Below are 17,851 nucleotides of genomic sequence, written 5' to 3' on the forward strand. Positions count from 1 at the left end.
TCTGTGATTAAAATTCGCGGACTTTTCACGCCTGTATGCGAATTATCTTCACTGAACCTACTATAAATCTAGACTCTAGATCTAAGTCACTAAAATTTGCGGGATTTTCACGGCTGTGTGAGAATTATCTTCACTAGATTCTACTGATTAGCGTAAATCTAGAATCTAGCGTATTTCTAGAGTAATCTAGACATAAGATGTATCGAGATCATTAAATTGACTACGATTCACAAAGTTTTCAGGTTAGGTGCAAATTATCTTCAATAGATCTAACTTAGATCTAAATCTAGATACTATTTCTATCTAGATCAGTGATGACCAACCTAATTTTAATTTCTGACACTCGTGTGGTGGGCCACATTACCAAAATGTTACAAAAAAGGAAACGAAACGAATTCGACCTCAAACTAATTTCATGAGAAACCCGTTGATCTAGTAATTACATTCATTAAGGGGATATTTACAATTCCTTTTTTTTAATTACGAGTCGAAAAATGGCTTCAATTCTCTACTTTAAAACGTGAGAAACATTGGAGCTTGACCACCGCCATATTGGTTTCATAATGACGTCTATATATAGCTCTTTTTTTTTTAAACAAATATGTTGGCTAATTACCATGTTCCATAAAAAAGTAAAGATCCGTTCACTTTTCCTGCTACATTTTACATCAGTGTTAAAGATCTTGATGCTAATTCATCAGAGAAAAATTGAGGGCCCTAAACATAGATAAAGATACATTTTTTCTACCTTTTTTGGGGGGCGGGGAGGGGAACATTCTACACTTTGTGCCGACGTTTGAGCGGGCCGGATATACCATTGTCGCGGGCCGGATGTGTCACGCGGGCCGTATTTTGGGCATCACTGAGCTAGATGATTCACGGAATTTCCTCGCGAAGTTACTCTTACTGTTACAACAAGAAGATTTTAGGCGAGGGAGGGCCCAGAGGGGTGTAGCCTACACATTAGGCTGGTAATTGGTCTAATTATAGACTCTATACAGATTAGATCTAGCGCGTCTTAAGTTGTAACAATGAAATGAAACAACCATTTCTACGCTGCCTTCAGAAAAATAATTTCAGGTGAAATGCTTGCTTGAGCCAAGGCCATCTTCAATCACGCTTCACAAGTGGGTGAAAGGCGGTGTAGACGCGTCACTGGTCAGCTCATTAACACAGCTAGCCCGTAGCGTCATGCGATCAGAATGCCTAGTTACGCTGTTGTTTTTTTCCCCAACATTTTTAGCAAGAAATAAGCAAATTATAGGACAATGGACAAAATTTTAGGAGAATTCTGGCAATTTTTAGGAGAATTATAGGAGACTTTTCATTTTTTAGGAGATTTTAGGAGCGCTACGAACTGCCTTATACCAACATAGGATTCGAGGAACAGCTTTTTCTGTGCAACTGGCAACTCTACTAGATTCTAGAAGAGTACCACAATCAGAAAACTCTACGATGTTATTACTATGTTGATAGAGGAAAAGAAATTTTTTCTTGAAGGATATTGTGTCCGTGGGTGCAAAGCCAAATGTTAACGTCCGCCAATAACAAAACAATACAGAAATCTCAAAGAATTGAATTCACCAGTTCATGTTCAGGATACAAAAGAAATAAATTAAGAAATAAATACTCATTAAATCGGAACTGTGCAGTGCAGTTAGATATCAAGCATTACCTTACAAGTCATTAGTAGCAGACATCATAAGCTAGTGGAGTCAATTCATAGACTATTTCAGTAGTCATTAAAAGTTTTTCGAGTAGACCCACGGGGAAATAGCACGAACACATACACAGACCCCCCCCCCCCCCAAAAAAAAACAAAAAAATCCGGTAATGTCTGAATAGAAATAATTAACGGACATATTTAGCTTCAGAATCTTCTTCTTCCTCTTCCCTTTCACCCATAATGTTTTTGTATTTCGACATCCCCCTCATTACTACAGAATTCAATGCTTTTTTTTTTTCTTTCTTCGTTTCGACCTAATGGACAACATCAGCGTGGGGAAAGATTTGATCAAGTTTATCACCAGATCCTTCAGACATTAAGAATAAAAAGAAAAGAGAAACATTAGGCTCATAAAACCAGTAGTTTCTTTGCATTAACAGAAACATCTTTCTAGTGTATATTACATATCTGCACATTAACTTTACTAATGCCTATATATTTATTCCGTTTCAGTTAATGTTTAAGGCTTTAAAAAAAAGACTCTGTTTCTAGTTGATTAAGATACAAGAATTTAAAAAAATCAAAAGAATTGTCATAGAGACTATGAGGGCCTATATAAAGTATGCGAGTATGTGTATGTGGGAGCATTCTTTGGTTAATACGGTTAGCTATATGTAAAGGAAAATACAGGTGTGTATAACGTGCGTCTCTAGATAAGTCTAAAGAGGGGACTTACGATCTAAAACGGAGGAAATTTTAACAAATTGTGCCTAACGATAGGGCTAAATGGTGTCCTGTCCCTATTCGAAATGTTTAACGGGAGCAGTAAGGAGTATGTGGGAGAGCGTGGTGCATAAAAATAGGGGTGGGGGGTTTTCACTCTTTCCTTCTCTCTCTGAAACTCCCACCCATGCAATGATCCATTTATCTTTACAACACATATTATCTTTACACCACTGCAATGATCCTATTATCTTTACACCACTGCAATGATCCTATTATCTTTACAACACTGACAACGATTCTACCTTTACAATACGCTGACAATATCCCTATCTTTACAACACTGTAACAATTATGGTATTAACAGATAACGTTATCAATTCTTTTTTAAAAAGTCAAAATTCCTGTATCTAAGAATCTGAATTGATTGTGTTGGTCTCCATGGTGGATCATATTGTGGCCATATTTTAAAAACAAAACGAACCAAGAAAAAATCAAAGAATGATCGACTAAGAACATAAACTGTTCTACGAGATTAAATAGACCGACATGGGCTGATAGTGAAGTCCACCAGCGGCTAGCAGGCGGGCAACAGCTGATAGTGAAGTCCACCAGCGGCTAGCAAGCGGGCAACAGCTGATAGTGAAGTCCACCAGCGGCTAGCAAGCGGGCAACAGCTGATAGTGAAGTCCACCAGCGGCTAGCAAGCGGGCAACAGCTGATAGTGAAGTCCACCAGCGGCTAGCAAGCGGGCAACAGCTGATAGTGAAGTCCACCAGCGGCTAGCAGGCGGGCAACAGCTGATAGTGAAGTCCACCAGCGGCTAGCAGGCGGGCAACAGCTGATAGTGAAGTCCACCAGCGGCTAGCAGGCGGGTAACAGCTGATAGGTGAAGTCCACCAGCGGCTAGCAGGCGGGTAACAGCTGATAGTGAAGTCCACCAGCGGCTAGCAGGCGGGCAACAGCTGATAGTGAAGTCCACCAGCGGCTAGCAGGCGGGCAACAGCTGATAGTGAAGTCCACCAGCGGCTAGCAGGCGGGCAACAGCTGATAGTGAAGTCCACCAGCGGCTAGCAGGCGGGTAACAGCTGATAGTGAAGTCCACCAGCGGCTAGCAGGCGGGTAACAGCTGATAGTGAAGTCCACCAGCGGCTAGCAGGCGGGTAACAGCTGATAGTGAAGTCCACCAGCGGCTAGCAGGCGGGCAACAGCTGATAGTGAAGTCCACCAGCGGCTAGCAGGCGGGCAACAGCTGATAGTGAAGTCCACCAGCGGCTAGCAGGCGGGTAACAGCTGATAGTGAAGTCCACCAGCGGCTAGCAGGCGGGTAACAGCTGATAGTGAAGTCCACCAGCGGCTAGCAGGCGGGTAACAGCTGATAGTGAAGTCCACCAGCGGCTAGCAGGCGGGTAACAGCTGATAGGTGAAGTCCACCAGCGGCTAGCAGGCGGGCAACAGCTGATAGTGAAGTCCACCAGCGGCTAGCAGGCGGGCAACAGCTGATAGTGAAGTCCACCAGCGGCTAGCAGGCGGGTAACAGCTGATAGTGAAGTCCACCAGCGGCTAGCAGGCGGGTAACAGCTGATAGTGAAGTCCACCAGCGGCTAGCAGGCGGGTAACAGCTGATAGTGAAGTCCACCAGCGGCTAGCAGGCGGGTAACAGCTGATAGTGAAGTCCACCAGCGGCTAGCAGGCGGGTAACAGCTGATAGTGAAGTCCACCAGCGGCTAGCAGGCGGATAACAGCTGATAGGTGAAGTCCACCAGCGGCTAGCAGGCGGGCAACAGCTGATAGTGAAGTCCACCAGCGGCTAGCAGGCGGGCAACAGCTGATAGTGAAGTCCACCAGCGGCTAGCAGGCGGGTAACAGCTGATAGTGAAGTCCACCAGCGGCTAGCAGGCGGGTAACAGCTGATAGTGAAGTCCACCAGCGGCTAGCAGGCGGGTAACAGCTGATAGTGAAGTCCACCAGCGGCTAGCAGGCGGGTAACAGCTGATAGTGAAGTCCACCAGCGGCTAGCAGGCGGGCAACAGCTGATAGTGAAGTCCACCAGCGGCTAGCAGGCGGGCAACAGCTGATAGTGAAGTCCACCAGCGGCTAGCAGGCGGGCAACAGCTGATAGTGAAGTCCACCAGCGGCTAGCAGGCGGGCAACAGCTGATAGTGAAGTCCACCAGCGGCTAGCAGGCGGGCAACAGCTGATAGGTGAAGTCCACCAGCGGCTAGCAAGCGGGCAACAGCTGCTAGGTGAAGTCCACCAGCGGCTAGCTGGCAGTGAGTTAACGAACAAAAGAAAGAAATAATTTGATAGCGCAACAACTCCCAAGTTTCAACCGATCCAATCGCGATCTTAATGCCATGCAAGTGTGAGACACTGACACATGCAAACAATTGTCGAAATAAGAACATTTCAAAGTACGAAATAGCATGAAAACCAGTTTCTATTTAGATTACAGTTGGACCACCGAGAGGTCGTGACCTGCTTCGCTAAGTGTCTGTTCTGTCAGAAATAACTGAATAGTATGAGTACTTATAATAGTAAGCCAAGTCCATTCTGTCATCAGCAATATGTTCTGTCACATGCGAAAAAAGAAAAGAAAAAGTCCTGCCCACGACAAAAGTCATGTCAAGACACATGTCACACAGAACAGGGCACGCCCATATCCATGCCAAGAAATCAAAACACAAGTTGTGAGCACACCCAGCGCCAGGTAGGGCGCCACAAGGTAAGAAGATCCAACACGTCGGTTCTTATTCTATCCACAGGAATCACGAGGTGACCACCGAGTTAGCAGCGTTTGGCTTTGGTGCCGGCGCCCTGACCCACTCTCCCTCACATACACACATGAACAAGTGGCAATTGTGTGTGAGTGTATGTTTAGAGTGTGACGCCCTCCACGCCGCCACCCCCCCCCTCCGGTTCTATTTATTAACGGTCAGTGATGATGAAAATGACGAACAGAGCGCTATGTGGACACACGCGCCTCTCCATCCCTCCCCCATTATCTCCCCCTAACAAGGAAGAGAAGCCAAATAGAAAACTAAAAGCCCTCGTCTAACGCCCTGCTTCCTCTGCGTCTCCCTCGCTGATCAATACACAACTCGCCGTAGGCAAGCAGTGGTGGGAGGGGGGGGGGGTAGAGTCCGAGATAGAGGGGGAAGTGGGGGGGGGGGGAATGATAAAATATCGTTTTAAAACATGGCTAAGCTGGAGCGAAACAAAAAGAGAATTATGAAACAATGAACACCACAAGAGAATGCCTTGATATCTTAAAAAAAAAAAATGATGAATTTTCAAGGGAAAGAGAATGCAAGCGACTAGAACATTGGGGGGCTATGCCCACTGCACGCACACAAAGAGATGATCCATCACGGACAGGTTCGACAGAGCTATTTTGTTAAAAAGCCTATTTTTTTTTATATACAAATTTTTGTGAAGACACACAAGGGAATTATTTTAATATTTTATAAGACGGGACATCAATTGACGTTTCCTCTAAGGAAAAATTCGCCAACGTCAAAGCTTTTTGCATTACACTCACGCCATTTACAAAGATTTTTTGAACACATCAAACAAGGGACTGAACTCACGATAAATTTGAAATGCGATTTAGTTTCCTATATTTACCTCCCGTGCATTGATCTGTTCCTTCACAACCCTGACAAAAACTAACATTTATAAAAAGAAGAAATATAACAAGTTATGCACACTTTTAAATATAACAGATAGTCCAATTGTCGTGCGTTTTTTTTTAAACCTATACATTCAGGCTATAAAGGATAGCAGACGTCAATAGACAGGAAATAGACTTTCTCACTAATATATTGGGCTGTGACAAAGAAGGAATGGAATGCCTCTCATTTCATCATTATTTTTTTTCCCCAGGAAATATCACTTACATATATATATCTGTATCCAAAAAAATAAAAATATTTTCTACACGAAACTGGAACACGAGAATGCTTGATGAGAAATTCTTAAACGTTTATTGAAAGAGGGGGAAAAAAAGTGTTCCTAGAATAGAAACATTCAGACTGAATATTTGATAGAACCAGCAGCAAAATGTGCGATGACCAGCTGAGGCTTGGTTTAGTTCTAACTCTTTTTGGGACATTCTTATATCTCTATTGAAATTAATGCAATGCTCTCAATAAACCATATAATCATCTAGTGGTTTGATTTGAGAGAGAGAGAGAGAAGTTACTATGGTAGAGGGAGTAGGACAAGGAGAAAAAGAGTGGAGATTGAAGAAGAGACAAAGGATAGTGATGAGGGATAAACAAAGAAAATACAACAAGTGTTTTAGTAGTGTAATGTTATCACTGATCTTTGACTATAACTGCAGATACTATACATTTGTATTTCAAGTCAGTCCTTGAAAACCTAAAATAACTTAAAGAGACCAATAGTTCTAGAATCCAAGTTAACCCTTCAAAACCTACCAAAAACCAGTAATTCTGGAATCCAAATTAACCCTTCGAAACCTGAAATAGCTCAAAGAGAACCAATAGTTCTGGAATCCAAGTAAACCCTTCAAAACCCAAAATAACTCAAAGAGAACCAATAGTTCTGGAATAAAAGTTAACCCTTCAAAACCTACCAATAACTCAAGACAGCCAACAGTTCTGGAAATCAATGAATCTTCAAGATTTAAATTAAAAGTAAAAAAAAGTATCCTTTCAAATCATGCTATCTATAAGGCAGATGATGTTACAGCTATGATGACTGAGTGGTAAGATGTTTGACTTCTGAAATGAGGGGTCTTGGGTTCGAATCTAAGTGAAGACTGGGTACCTGACATTTGTTAGGAAAAGGAAAACTGGTTGATCATTGTGTTGGCTACATGACTCCCTCAGTAACAGTCTGCCATACAAACAGATGACCTAATTTATTGCACTTCACAATAGATATTATTGTAATGCATATTTCAGAGACCTAGCCTCTGCAAACAGGTTTAGAGACAAGAGATAAAAAAACAACATACAGGCACTGAGACTATCTGTAACTAAGTTTAAAAACAACAATAAGTCAAAGAAACTTACAGGTACTGGGAGCTGCTTGTCATATGATCGGTTGACTTTTTCTTCCATCAAAGGTGAGGAGACAATCCTGCTGTGTGAGATCTCTGGTGGTGGGGGAGGAAGGTCTTCGTCCAAAGCATTGTTTCTCTGTCAGTGGGAAATGGATAAGTGTTGCATTATAGAAGAACATAATGATGTCTACTTAAACTGACTACTATACGAGATATAGAAATGTCTGCCCAGATTTTGTTACATACATACAACAGCATGGAGAAGCACACAAGGGAAATAAATGGAAAAAAATACAAATGTGAATAAGCAACAAAAACTGAATAGTTTTCTACATCAATTAATTTTTTTTTTAAATCTAAATCTAAAGATGACTAAATTATTTTAGTTAGTTTCTGTTTATTTCTATATGTATGTGAACTATTTAATAAAATGAAATACAAGTGTGTTTGTTAATTCATCCGAAAATGAGCTAATACATTGACTAATGGGAATTACTTTGGTGTCAAGGATTTTAAAAAATATATTGCAAGTGCAGTGGGAGTATAACAAATATTATATGTTTGATTTGTTTCTGGAATTTCAAATATAAAAAGTTATGCTTGAAAAGTAAGTGACAAATTGGACTGCAGAAAACAAAATGGTTAAAGGATAAGAGATTTAAAAAAAAAAAAAAAAAACACTTTACAAAGAATTATTTTTTCTTTACAGAACTTCATTGAATTAATTGGATGCCTGTAATCATCAAAAGTTCCACAGTTATCATTATTTTTAGCCAATTAAAAGTTGCATCCAATAATGTTTCAAGTTATCAATCATATTAAGAAAGCTCAGCAGGCTTATGATAAGAGTTAAAGGGAGGTAACTAAGTTTTTTTTTTTTGCTCATTGTTCTCCAAACCTCACAAGTGACAACAAGTTATCGTCCCTGCTTTAAGAGTACCGTTACTCAATCAATTCGCTCTGTTAATAAACGAGCTAAAAGTTTTTTTTTGACATTTTCAACTCTGTAAATATTTTTATATTGCTACATGGTATAGGACAAGTCTAATATTATAGCTATGGGTTTTATTATCGCACTTTAAAACTTTGAACTACCATACAATAACTTAAGACTTGAAGTTTAGTTTCTAATTTAAGCTTACAGATCCATATTTGGTATGAATAAATAATAATAATAATAATAATAATAGCAATTGCATTTGGCATATAATTGAATATTGAAGGTTTCTGAATGTATTCAAGTATGTGATTGTATTTAAGTGGGTAAGAGTTATGTGCATAAAGTCAAATCTTTATTTTCTCTCAGGCAGAAGAGAAGCGTGAGTAAGGCATGCAGTTAGCTGACATCAAGTTCATTATCATCAAATTGTAGTAGAAGAAGAAAAGGAAGGTCACGAAGATGTACAAGAGACACTGAGCATGGTTGTAGACTTGAACAATGGCGTCCATTCACACCAGCAGAAAAACAAAAGAGAGACAACTCTGCAGTGTCTCACTCTCAGAGCTCATATCGATTGTGTTGCCTAAAAAAAAAATTTAGCCCGCCCCTGGCGGTGTTCACTTTAGTGCATGACCTTTCTAAAGCTGATGGCGTGTGTTTTGGGGGGTGGGGGGAGGGAGGCTTCTACATTCCTTAACATTGTTTAAGCTTTTTTTTATGAACCCCTCCCCTTTTTTCCCCCTCTTATCAAGTTTCTTCCAGTTTATAGTTTGTTTGATTTAACAGCCACTTGGTCAGTTGGAAACTGGCCGCCACTTGGTCAGTGTAGAATTCCACTGTCACTTGGTCAGTGTAGCATTCTACTGCCACTTGGTCAGTGTAGCATTCCATTGCCACTTGATAAGTGTAGCTTTAGCTTTCCACTGCCACTTGGTCAGTGTAGCATTCTACTGCCACTTGGTCAGTGTAGCATTCCATTGCCACTTGATAAGTGTAGATTTAGCTTTCCACTGCCACTTGGTCAGTGTAGCATTCCACTACCACTTGATAAGTTGATACTAGTTTAGTGTGGCACACAGAAGAAACACATTCAAGGTCAAGGATCATTTAAAAAAAGCTATTAAAAGAAAACTAAAAAGGCTGGATAACATTATTGAAGCAAGTGTATCAACAAATCTGGAGATAAGAAACAACGTCTAACAATAATGATAAGCAACCAACATTTAACAAGTTCTTTATATTTTCTAATTCAATAATGGGAAAAACGGATTTGGGGGGGGGGGGGGTGTCACTATATTGTGCACCAAGGGTGAAGCCTTTCACTTCATGGTATTGTCGCGTGATTCAAAATTGAAATGCAAACTCATCAAATGATCATTACACTTTTAGGTTGGTGATAAGACTAGTGACAGTAGACTTCTAATCATCAGATAGACTATTGGAATGATGATTTAGACGCATTGGTATTAGATTATTGGAATGACTATTTGACAAATTAGTAGTAGCTTTCACCTTCAGCGTGACGATCATACGTACTGACAGATTTGTTAAACTTAAGATCAGACTATGAATTGATGTTTTGACGTGTGCTGCCAAGATTTCTCGGTCGAGAAACGTTTGCTTGTTTAAGATAGTTCCTTTCTTTTTCTCTAGGGTATTACATTTATTCAGAGAAGACGAAGTTAATCTCTTTTACATCATGACAAAATAAAATTCTGTGTGGCAGTAGCTGTGAGCGCACTTCCGTTTCCATGCGCAGTGGCGTCATTTCTTTAACACGGAATCCGTCAAAGCCTGGAGCGCTCTGGGTTGAACTAACTCCAATCGGACATAAGGAATTTTAAAAAACAAAATGGAAGAAGGTGCAGGTAACGGACTTCCGGACAACGCCATCTCTCGGAAGGCAACTGAGAATAGCTACAGTGTCAGACATGCTACACTATCTATGCTCGAGTCCACCACTAAGAGATTAATGCCGCTGTTGCTGTCGTGGGATGACTGATCAAATTACACATAATAATAATAAGTGAAGAATCGAATCCTTTTTAATAGATTCAGAAATAAATTAAGGGGCTTGGTGGCTGAGGGGTAAAGCGCTTGAATTCCAAACCGAAGGGTTCTGGATACGAATCTCCGCGAAAACTATTGGGTACCTGACGTTGGCAGGGGAAAGTAAAGCGGTTGGTCGTTGTACTGGCCACATGACACCTTCGTTAACCGTGGGCCATAGAAAAAGTTGATCTTTACGTCCTCTGCCCTATAGATTGCAAGTTCTGGAGGGGATACTTTATTTATTTTTTAAAGAAATTAATGTATGGATGCAAATGAATATGCTTTTAGAAGTTGATTGATTTTGTATTTTGAGTACAAATAAACTTGTCTTTTATAACAAAACAATTTTAATTATTTTTTTAAAAGGAGAAAAAAATGGTTAAGCCTAAGCAGTTCAATAGCAAGGCAATGATAGAAATAAAAAATAACATGATAAATGATAAAGCAGACAAAAGGAATATGGGTTTTAAAAAAAACGAGGTTAACAGTAATCGCCTGTGTTGGTAAAATAAAGATCTTAATATAAATTAAGCTAAAAAAAAAGCTAAAAATTCCCGAATGATATTTCTGTTCAATCTTTCACTGTGCACATCTCAAAGTGCAACCAACAAAGGCAATACAAGCCGCTATAGTTAGTGTACAAGCAAGCCAGGGTTAGGGTTAGAACAGTAGGGAAGCCTCATTGATAAATAAGAGCCAATCAAACCACACAACAAAAACCACGTGGTTAGAAGCAAGGATAGGTTACAACACAAATCATTAGTCAACTCTTTGGCTTCAAAAAAGAAAAGAAAACACTGAAAAACAAAAACAATAAAAAAAAAACAAAAAAAAAAACGTGTAAGCACTTTTAGTGTGCTGGAAATAGCAGGAGCGAAGTCAGGGTGCGTGTTCCAGTTGATGGCAGGTCTTCTGGATTCGTCTTCAGAGTCATGACGAGAAGGTCTGGGCGGTCTCGGGGCCACTGGGGGCGGCACCGCTGGTCTGGCCGTCTGAGGAGGCGGGGGTGGTGGCAGCTGCAGAAGTGTAACAACAGCATGCAGAAAGAAGACCGGCAAAGTCAATCAAATACAAATCATCACAAATGTAACAAGTCTACCACCAGGACCGTTTCTAAGCGTCTTGCAAAAAGTAACAAAGGACAAGATATGTTATTTTGTCTCTCCCGCCCCATTTCTCATTTAACCACTGCTAAGACTGAGCCGGGTAAGGGCTGGTTAATGGTAGAAACGGTCCTGTATGTAACACGGGCACAAGCCTACTATGTGGGCTTCTACACTGGGCTTCTACAAGCAACTAGACAAGCGTGCTGTCCAGAGAAGCTGGGAAACTTTTCTCGGCATTGCGCGACATCTCACGGAGACCTCTGTGAGGGAGTTATCTGTCGTGTGTGTGTGGGGGGGATAGTGTGAAACGGATGCTTATGTCGTGTGTGGGGGAGAGTGTGAAACGGATGCTTATGTCGTGTTTGGGGGAGAGTGTGAAACGGATGCTTATGTCGTGTGTGGGGGAGAGTGTGAAACGGATGCTTATGTTGTCTACATGTAAGCACGTACAAAAAGTAAGATGGAGGTTCCATTACGCTCTGTAAACGCGGCACGTCACCGTAGAATACACGAGAGAGAGAGAGAGAGAGAGAGAGAGAAAGAGAGAGTGTGTGTGTGTAAAAGAGAGATGGTGTGTGTGTGATATGGCAATTACAGAGAAGCTATCTGAAACTTTCTGTGTTTGTGGGATAACTTTTTATTTAATTACTTATTTGATTGAATTTAACAGAAGCTTGTCTCTGCTGACTGTAAACACTGGTCGTTCAGGGGAGACAAATCATTACAGATAGTGAAACTCTTTTATTTAACAATTTTCTGCAGAGTATCCATATGTTTTGTTTTGTTTTTTTATGAACTTCCTAATGAATAGAATTGGATGAAAAAAAATTTGTTTCGGCTTTATCGTCCGACCTATTTTTTTTTTAAATGTCAATTTTAAATGTTCTGTTTGTATAATGTAGTAGTACCGATGCTCTTAGGAAATGTAAAAAAAAATATGTTTTATTTAGACTGCAAGGAACATAGGATAGGTGAAGACAATGAGAACTACATAGTTAGAATGCGCTTGTAGACCTGTATGAGGAACGAACCCTATAGCTGTAGAATACAAGTCATTTGCGTAATGGACCTCATTCTCCAATCGTAAACAAACAACATTTAGCCACGTGATAATATTGATAAAATATATTGATAAAACAACGCAAAAAAAACATCACGTGACAGCCTTAGTGTATTACGTAATTTGTATAGAAGAGATAGAGAATCACGTGGCTAAATGGTGTTTGTTTACGATTGGTGAATGAGGTACATTGTTTGGAAGTGTTGAGTACACAGAAAGCCAGGATTAATTGAATTAGTAATACACCAAATAGAAATGAGTGGCGGATTAAGTTTGGGTCTTTTAAAAACTAGTGGCTTGAGAGATTATGCTTTGCTTTAAGAATACAAGAGTTCTAGTACATGGTACTACTGTTGTTTTCACGTGCCAAAAGTAAATTTCAACTTGTCTTCAATTAGGTAAGACCAATTTGAATAGACAACTGAACATTGTCTCCCCTTGTCTCTAAATCAGCCACTAGGTTAGACAGTCCATTATGCCATGACACTCAGATAATTGAAATCAGCAAAGTTGGCATATTATTTTACATATATATATATATATATATATATATATATATATATATATATATATATATATATATATATATATATATATATATATATATATATATATATATATATATATATATATATGTATATATATATATATATATATATATAAAGCGTGTTAATAGTCTATACAAATAAGTATATTTAGAGCAAAAAATATGTATAATACAGCATTATGATAGAATATAATCATAGGAGATAGAATATAATCATAGGAAATAGAACTGTTATATATTATTATGTCAGTACAAATAGTATATCAACAATACAAGTATGATGTAGTATGGTGTCCTCAACAGCTAAACATTCCTGAAGAATCAATCTTTTTAAAGCGCAAACCAAAATATGTATCAAAGCATCAGGCAGAAAATCACATTTGACATCTCATTTCATGGTGTACAAGTTATTTGGGTCCAGAAAGGTCAGCCCTCCACAAGGTCAAGGTGACAAGGATGGAAGAAACAGAAGGGTGGGGCGCGCCTCCTCGTGAATGACCAGGTCTAGTAGCCAGACGACTCTGTTGAACTTAGATGTCTACGAAACCTAGTGACTAGGAGGCGAAGTCTGGACATTTCGAAACCTTAAAAAGAAGTGTCATATCTTCCGCGACATTCAAACACTTCACACTTTGTGTTAACGAAATTGAAAAGTCAGCGAATGTAAATCAAAGAAAGGGAGGGAACAAAATATAGCCTTAAAAAACTTAAAAACATAACTCTAGTTAAAAATGGAAGATCTTATAAGTGATTGTAACAAGTCCAGCTCATTGGGAAGTGTGAGTGTAACACGGCACAGTATCAGGTAGGTGACTCTTGGCACAGGTTAGACATTCAGGCATGAACGGGGGTGTGTGTGTAGGGGTGCAGTTTGGATTTCTTCTTTAGTTGTCCATTTACAATACTTAAGTGACCACATTCTTCAAGTGATCATTTCTTTCAAGGACCACATTCTGTAAGTGATTATTCCTTCAATGACCACATTCTGTAAGTGATTATTCCTTCAATGACCACATTCTTCAAGTGATTATTCCTTCAATGACCACATTCTGTAAGTGATTATTCCTTCAATGACCACATTCTGTAAGTGATTATTCCTTCAATGACCACATTCTGTATGTGATTATTCTTTCAATGACCACATTCTTCAAATGATTATTCCTTCAATGACCACATTCTGTAAGTGATTATTCCTTCAATGACCACATTCTGTAAGTGATTATTCCTTCAATGACCACATTCTGTAAGTGATTATTCCTTCAATGACCACATTCTTCAAGTGATTATTCCTTCAATGACCACATTCTGTAAGTGATTATTCCTTCAATGACCACATTCTGTACGTGATTATTCCTTCAATGACCACATTCTGTAAGTGATTATTCCTTCAATGACCACATTCTGTATGTGATTATTCTTTCAATGACCACATTCTTCAAATGATTATTCCTTCAATGACCACATTCTGTAAGTGATTATTCCTTCAATGACCACATTCTGTAAGTGATTATTCCTTCAATGACCACATTCTGTAAGTGATTATTCCTTCAATGACCACATTCTGTAAGTGATTATTCCTTCAATGACCACATTCTTCAAGTGATTATTCCTTCAATGACCACATTCTGTAAGTGATTATTCCTTCAATGACCACATTCTGTACGTGATTATTCCTTCAATGACCACATTCTGTAAGTGATTATTCCTTCAATGACCACATTCTGTAAGTGATTATTCCTTCAATGACCACATTCTGTAAGTGATTATTCCTTCAATGACCACATTCTGTATGTGATTATTCTTTCAATGACCACATTCTTCAAATGATTATTCCTTCAATGACCACATTCTGTAAGTGATTATTCCTTCAATGACCACATTCTGTAAGTGATTATTCCTTCAATGACCACATTCTGTAAGTGATTATTCCTTCAATGACCACATTCTGTAAGTGATTATTCCTTCAATGACCACATTCTTCAAGTGATTATTCCTTCAATGACCACATTCTGTAAGTGATTATTCCTTCAATGACCACATTCTGTACGTGATTATTCCTTCAATGACCACATTCTGTAAGTGATTATTCCTTCAATGACCACATTCTTCAAGTGATTATTCCTTCAATGACCACATTCTGTAAGTGGTTATTCCTTCAATGACCACATTCTGTAAGTGATTATTCCTTCAATGACCATATTCTGTACGTGATCTTTTTAAACAAATCACTGTATGAGCAATGGTCAAGTATTCAATATAAAGTATTTGTGTTCATCTAGTAATAGAATACACTGTTATTAAAATAAGGCTTCCTAATGCCAGCACTGTATGATTTGTAGTTTTACAGAGCCTAAACAATGTCTTAAAAAGAAGGCCAGTGTTCAAACTGGGTCTCTTAACAGAGATTAATCGATTTGTGTAATTTAGAAATATTGGTGGACAAAATATTAAAGGCGCCTTCAGTTTTTGGGTAAAAGCACCATATTTTTTACGCAGGTAAAACAAGCCCTGACAAGGAATGCAATCGTGGGTCGAGTGGTATGCGTTTCGGACTGTCATCGTGATGTTCCTGTGTTCAAATCCTGCATGCTGCCATCCTCCTGCGGGATGTTTAGGATAAGTCTTAAATTTTTTTCTGTTTTTGTTTTTTAAGGGATTTCTCTTAAGTTAATACACCGCAACGGACACTGTTTTAAGGTCGGCTTATAAAGCCTCTGTCCTCATGTCAGGTCAAGCCTTGGTATGCTATTGACACAACCTTGTAACCAAAACAAAATTCTTCCGTGACCCTCAAACAGTGGAAGTCATTTGAACATGTCTTACTTAAACATTGATACACGTCTGCTGTCAATTTCCTGCTTGCAGACGTGACACCCCCCACTTTGTGATGTATAAATGTTCTTTAGTTTTGAAATTTATATTCTTTTGTATTAAAATTAGGTAATCCAAAAATATGAAACTATTTCAGACCATTTTATAATTGAAAGTAAGTCTAGCAGTATAATCAAATCCGTTTTTATAGAACGTTGTTTGTTTTTCCACTATTAAAATACAATTAATGTAAGGGAGAAAAAAAAAAGAGTCAGGGCAATGGGTTTGTCACATCAGCACTTCAACCACAAAGTAAACAGGGAATCGTTGTTTGTTTTTTTCTTTTAAGTTTTGCTCATAACTCCCACTTGAGAATCGAGTTACTTCCCTTCTAGAATTGGAATCCCAATAAAACGCAGCTCTACAGATGGGGCTGTCTTGTTTTATATAACAAGGAGCCCTCAAACATCGCCGCTGTAAACCCACAAGCCAAAGGGAGGGGTGCCATGAATCAATGTGTGTGCCTTATCTGCGTGCCTTGTTTGCTCATTGAGACTTCTCAGCAGTCACACCGTAGATCAGAGAACTGACGCTCTGGAGACACACACACACACACTGGGACAATGGTTTCAAGAGGAATACAACTCACAGAGAGAGAGAGCGAGAGAGTAAATAAAATTTGGCCATACTGAACGAATCTACCTAGAATCTCTGTATTAGCTCATGTTTGTTATCCAAAACTACACTAACTATTTGTACATACATAACGAACTTGTTTCTACCTTTTAATCCTTATATAATTTTATAGGGAATAAAACGTATTTCTTTCAATGCTGTGTTGCTTTGCACAGACCAAACTGCTATGAACTGTGTACTAATTTGGTTACACCGCAGACTATTTTGTACAAAGCTTATATCAACTCACTCTGTCCGGTACAAAGTTTTTACTTCCCCCCCCCCCTCTCCCATTTCCTTTTCTCGGATCAAAATAAAACTCTGCACAATTATTTATTGAACCTGACAAGACATGAATCAATATAAAAAAACAAAAAACAATTAGTTAATTAATTATTGGTGATAAATTATTTTATTTTATATCATAATAAGGGGAATAAATCTACTAAATGAGAGAAGAGGATGTATATGGATTTAGTCCACTTTTGTACGTTTTGACACGTTTTTTCTCCCAATCCTAAGATTAACTAATTAGTTAATCATTTAATACTATTAAATTAATTTTGTTTTATATAGAAGAAAGGGAGCTAAATCCCGTAATTTTCATATAAAAGACAGTAATTAGTGGTTCTTCCCCTTATATTAGGTTTGTTTTATACGTATACTTTTTTTTACTAATGCTTGTTTAAACAATATTTTGGGCTAGTACAAAGTGTGTACACTCTTATAGATGACTATTCAGAAGCAACGTGTCACAGCTTCGTAAGAACCTAATTGTGACATACGACTAATCCTAATCCGTGTTTAATAGAAAGGGAACACGATATATTTGGAGAGTTGTTATTAAGTCTTTGTAGACAGCGACCTATTTTTTTATTCATGGTGTTCAACGGACTTTGTGCAATGTTCATTATTGGATATTATTCATTATGTTCACCGGACTTTGTACTATGTTCACTATTGGATATTATTCATGATATGTATGTTGTAATTATGTGCAACGCTGCTACTAGCCGCTCATGGCTGGAATGCTTCATCTTTGATTATATCTTCTTATTGAAATTATTGTCTGCTGACATGAATGTTGCCCAGTATATTTAAATCTTCATTGTGGTCTCAAAGTACGACTTAAGCTTCACCCAGTTTCAGGTACACAAAACAATACATGTTTAGGACCGGCGCTAACATCCACAATAAGAGATGGTACACAAAGCTGGATGGAAATGGTACTCCCCTTTT

At 38.8% G+C, this 17,851-nt stretch overlaps 1 protein-coding gene across 4 annotated transcripts in view; it reads right to left on the minus strand.

Annotated features, from left to right (window-relative positions):
* LOC106057190 (disks large homolog 1-like) overlaps nucleotides 1-17,851 on the minus strand; it is a 114,377-nt gene that overhangs the window by 80,875 nt on the left and 15,651 nt on the right. For 3 of the 4 annotated variants that reach the window (XM_013214286.2, XM_013214287.2, XM_056012862.1), the window contains exons 4-5: nucleotides 11,262-11,429; nucleotides 7,432-7,557 (exon numbers count right to left, since the gene is read on the minus strand). In XM_013214286.2, coding sequence (XP_013069740.2) covers nucleotides 7,432-7,557; nucleotides 11,262-11,429 — 294 coding nt within the window. The remainder of the gene's footprint in view (nucleotides 1-7,431; nucleotides 7,558-11,261; nucleotides 11,430-17,851) is intronic. The other variant, XM_056012858.1, reaches the window with a different exon arrangement.

This window comes from Biomphalaria glabrata, chromosome 15 (assembly GCF_947242115.1).
Source record: "Biomphalaria glabrata chromosome 15, xgBioGlab47.1, whole genome shotgun sequence".
Taxonomy (NCBI): Eukaryota; Metazoa; Mollusca; class Gastropoda; family Planorbidae; genus Biomphalaria; species Biomphalaria glabrata.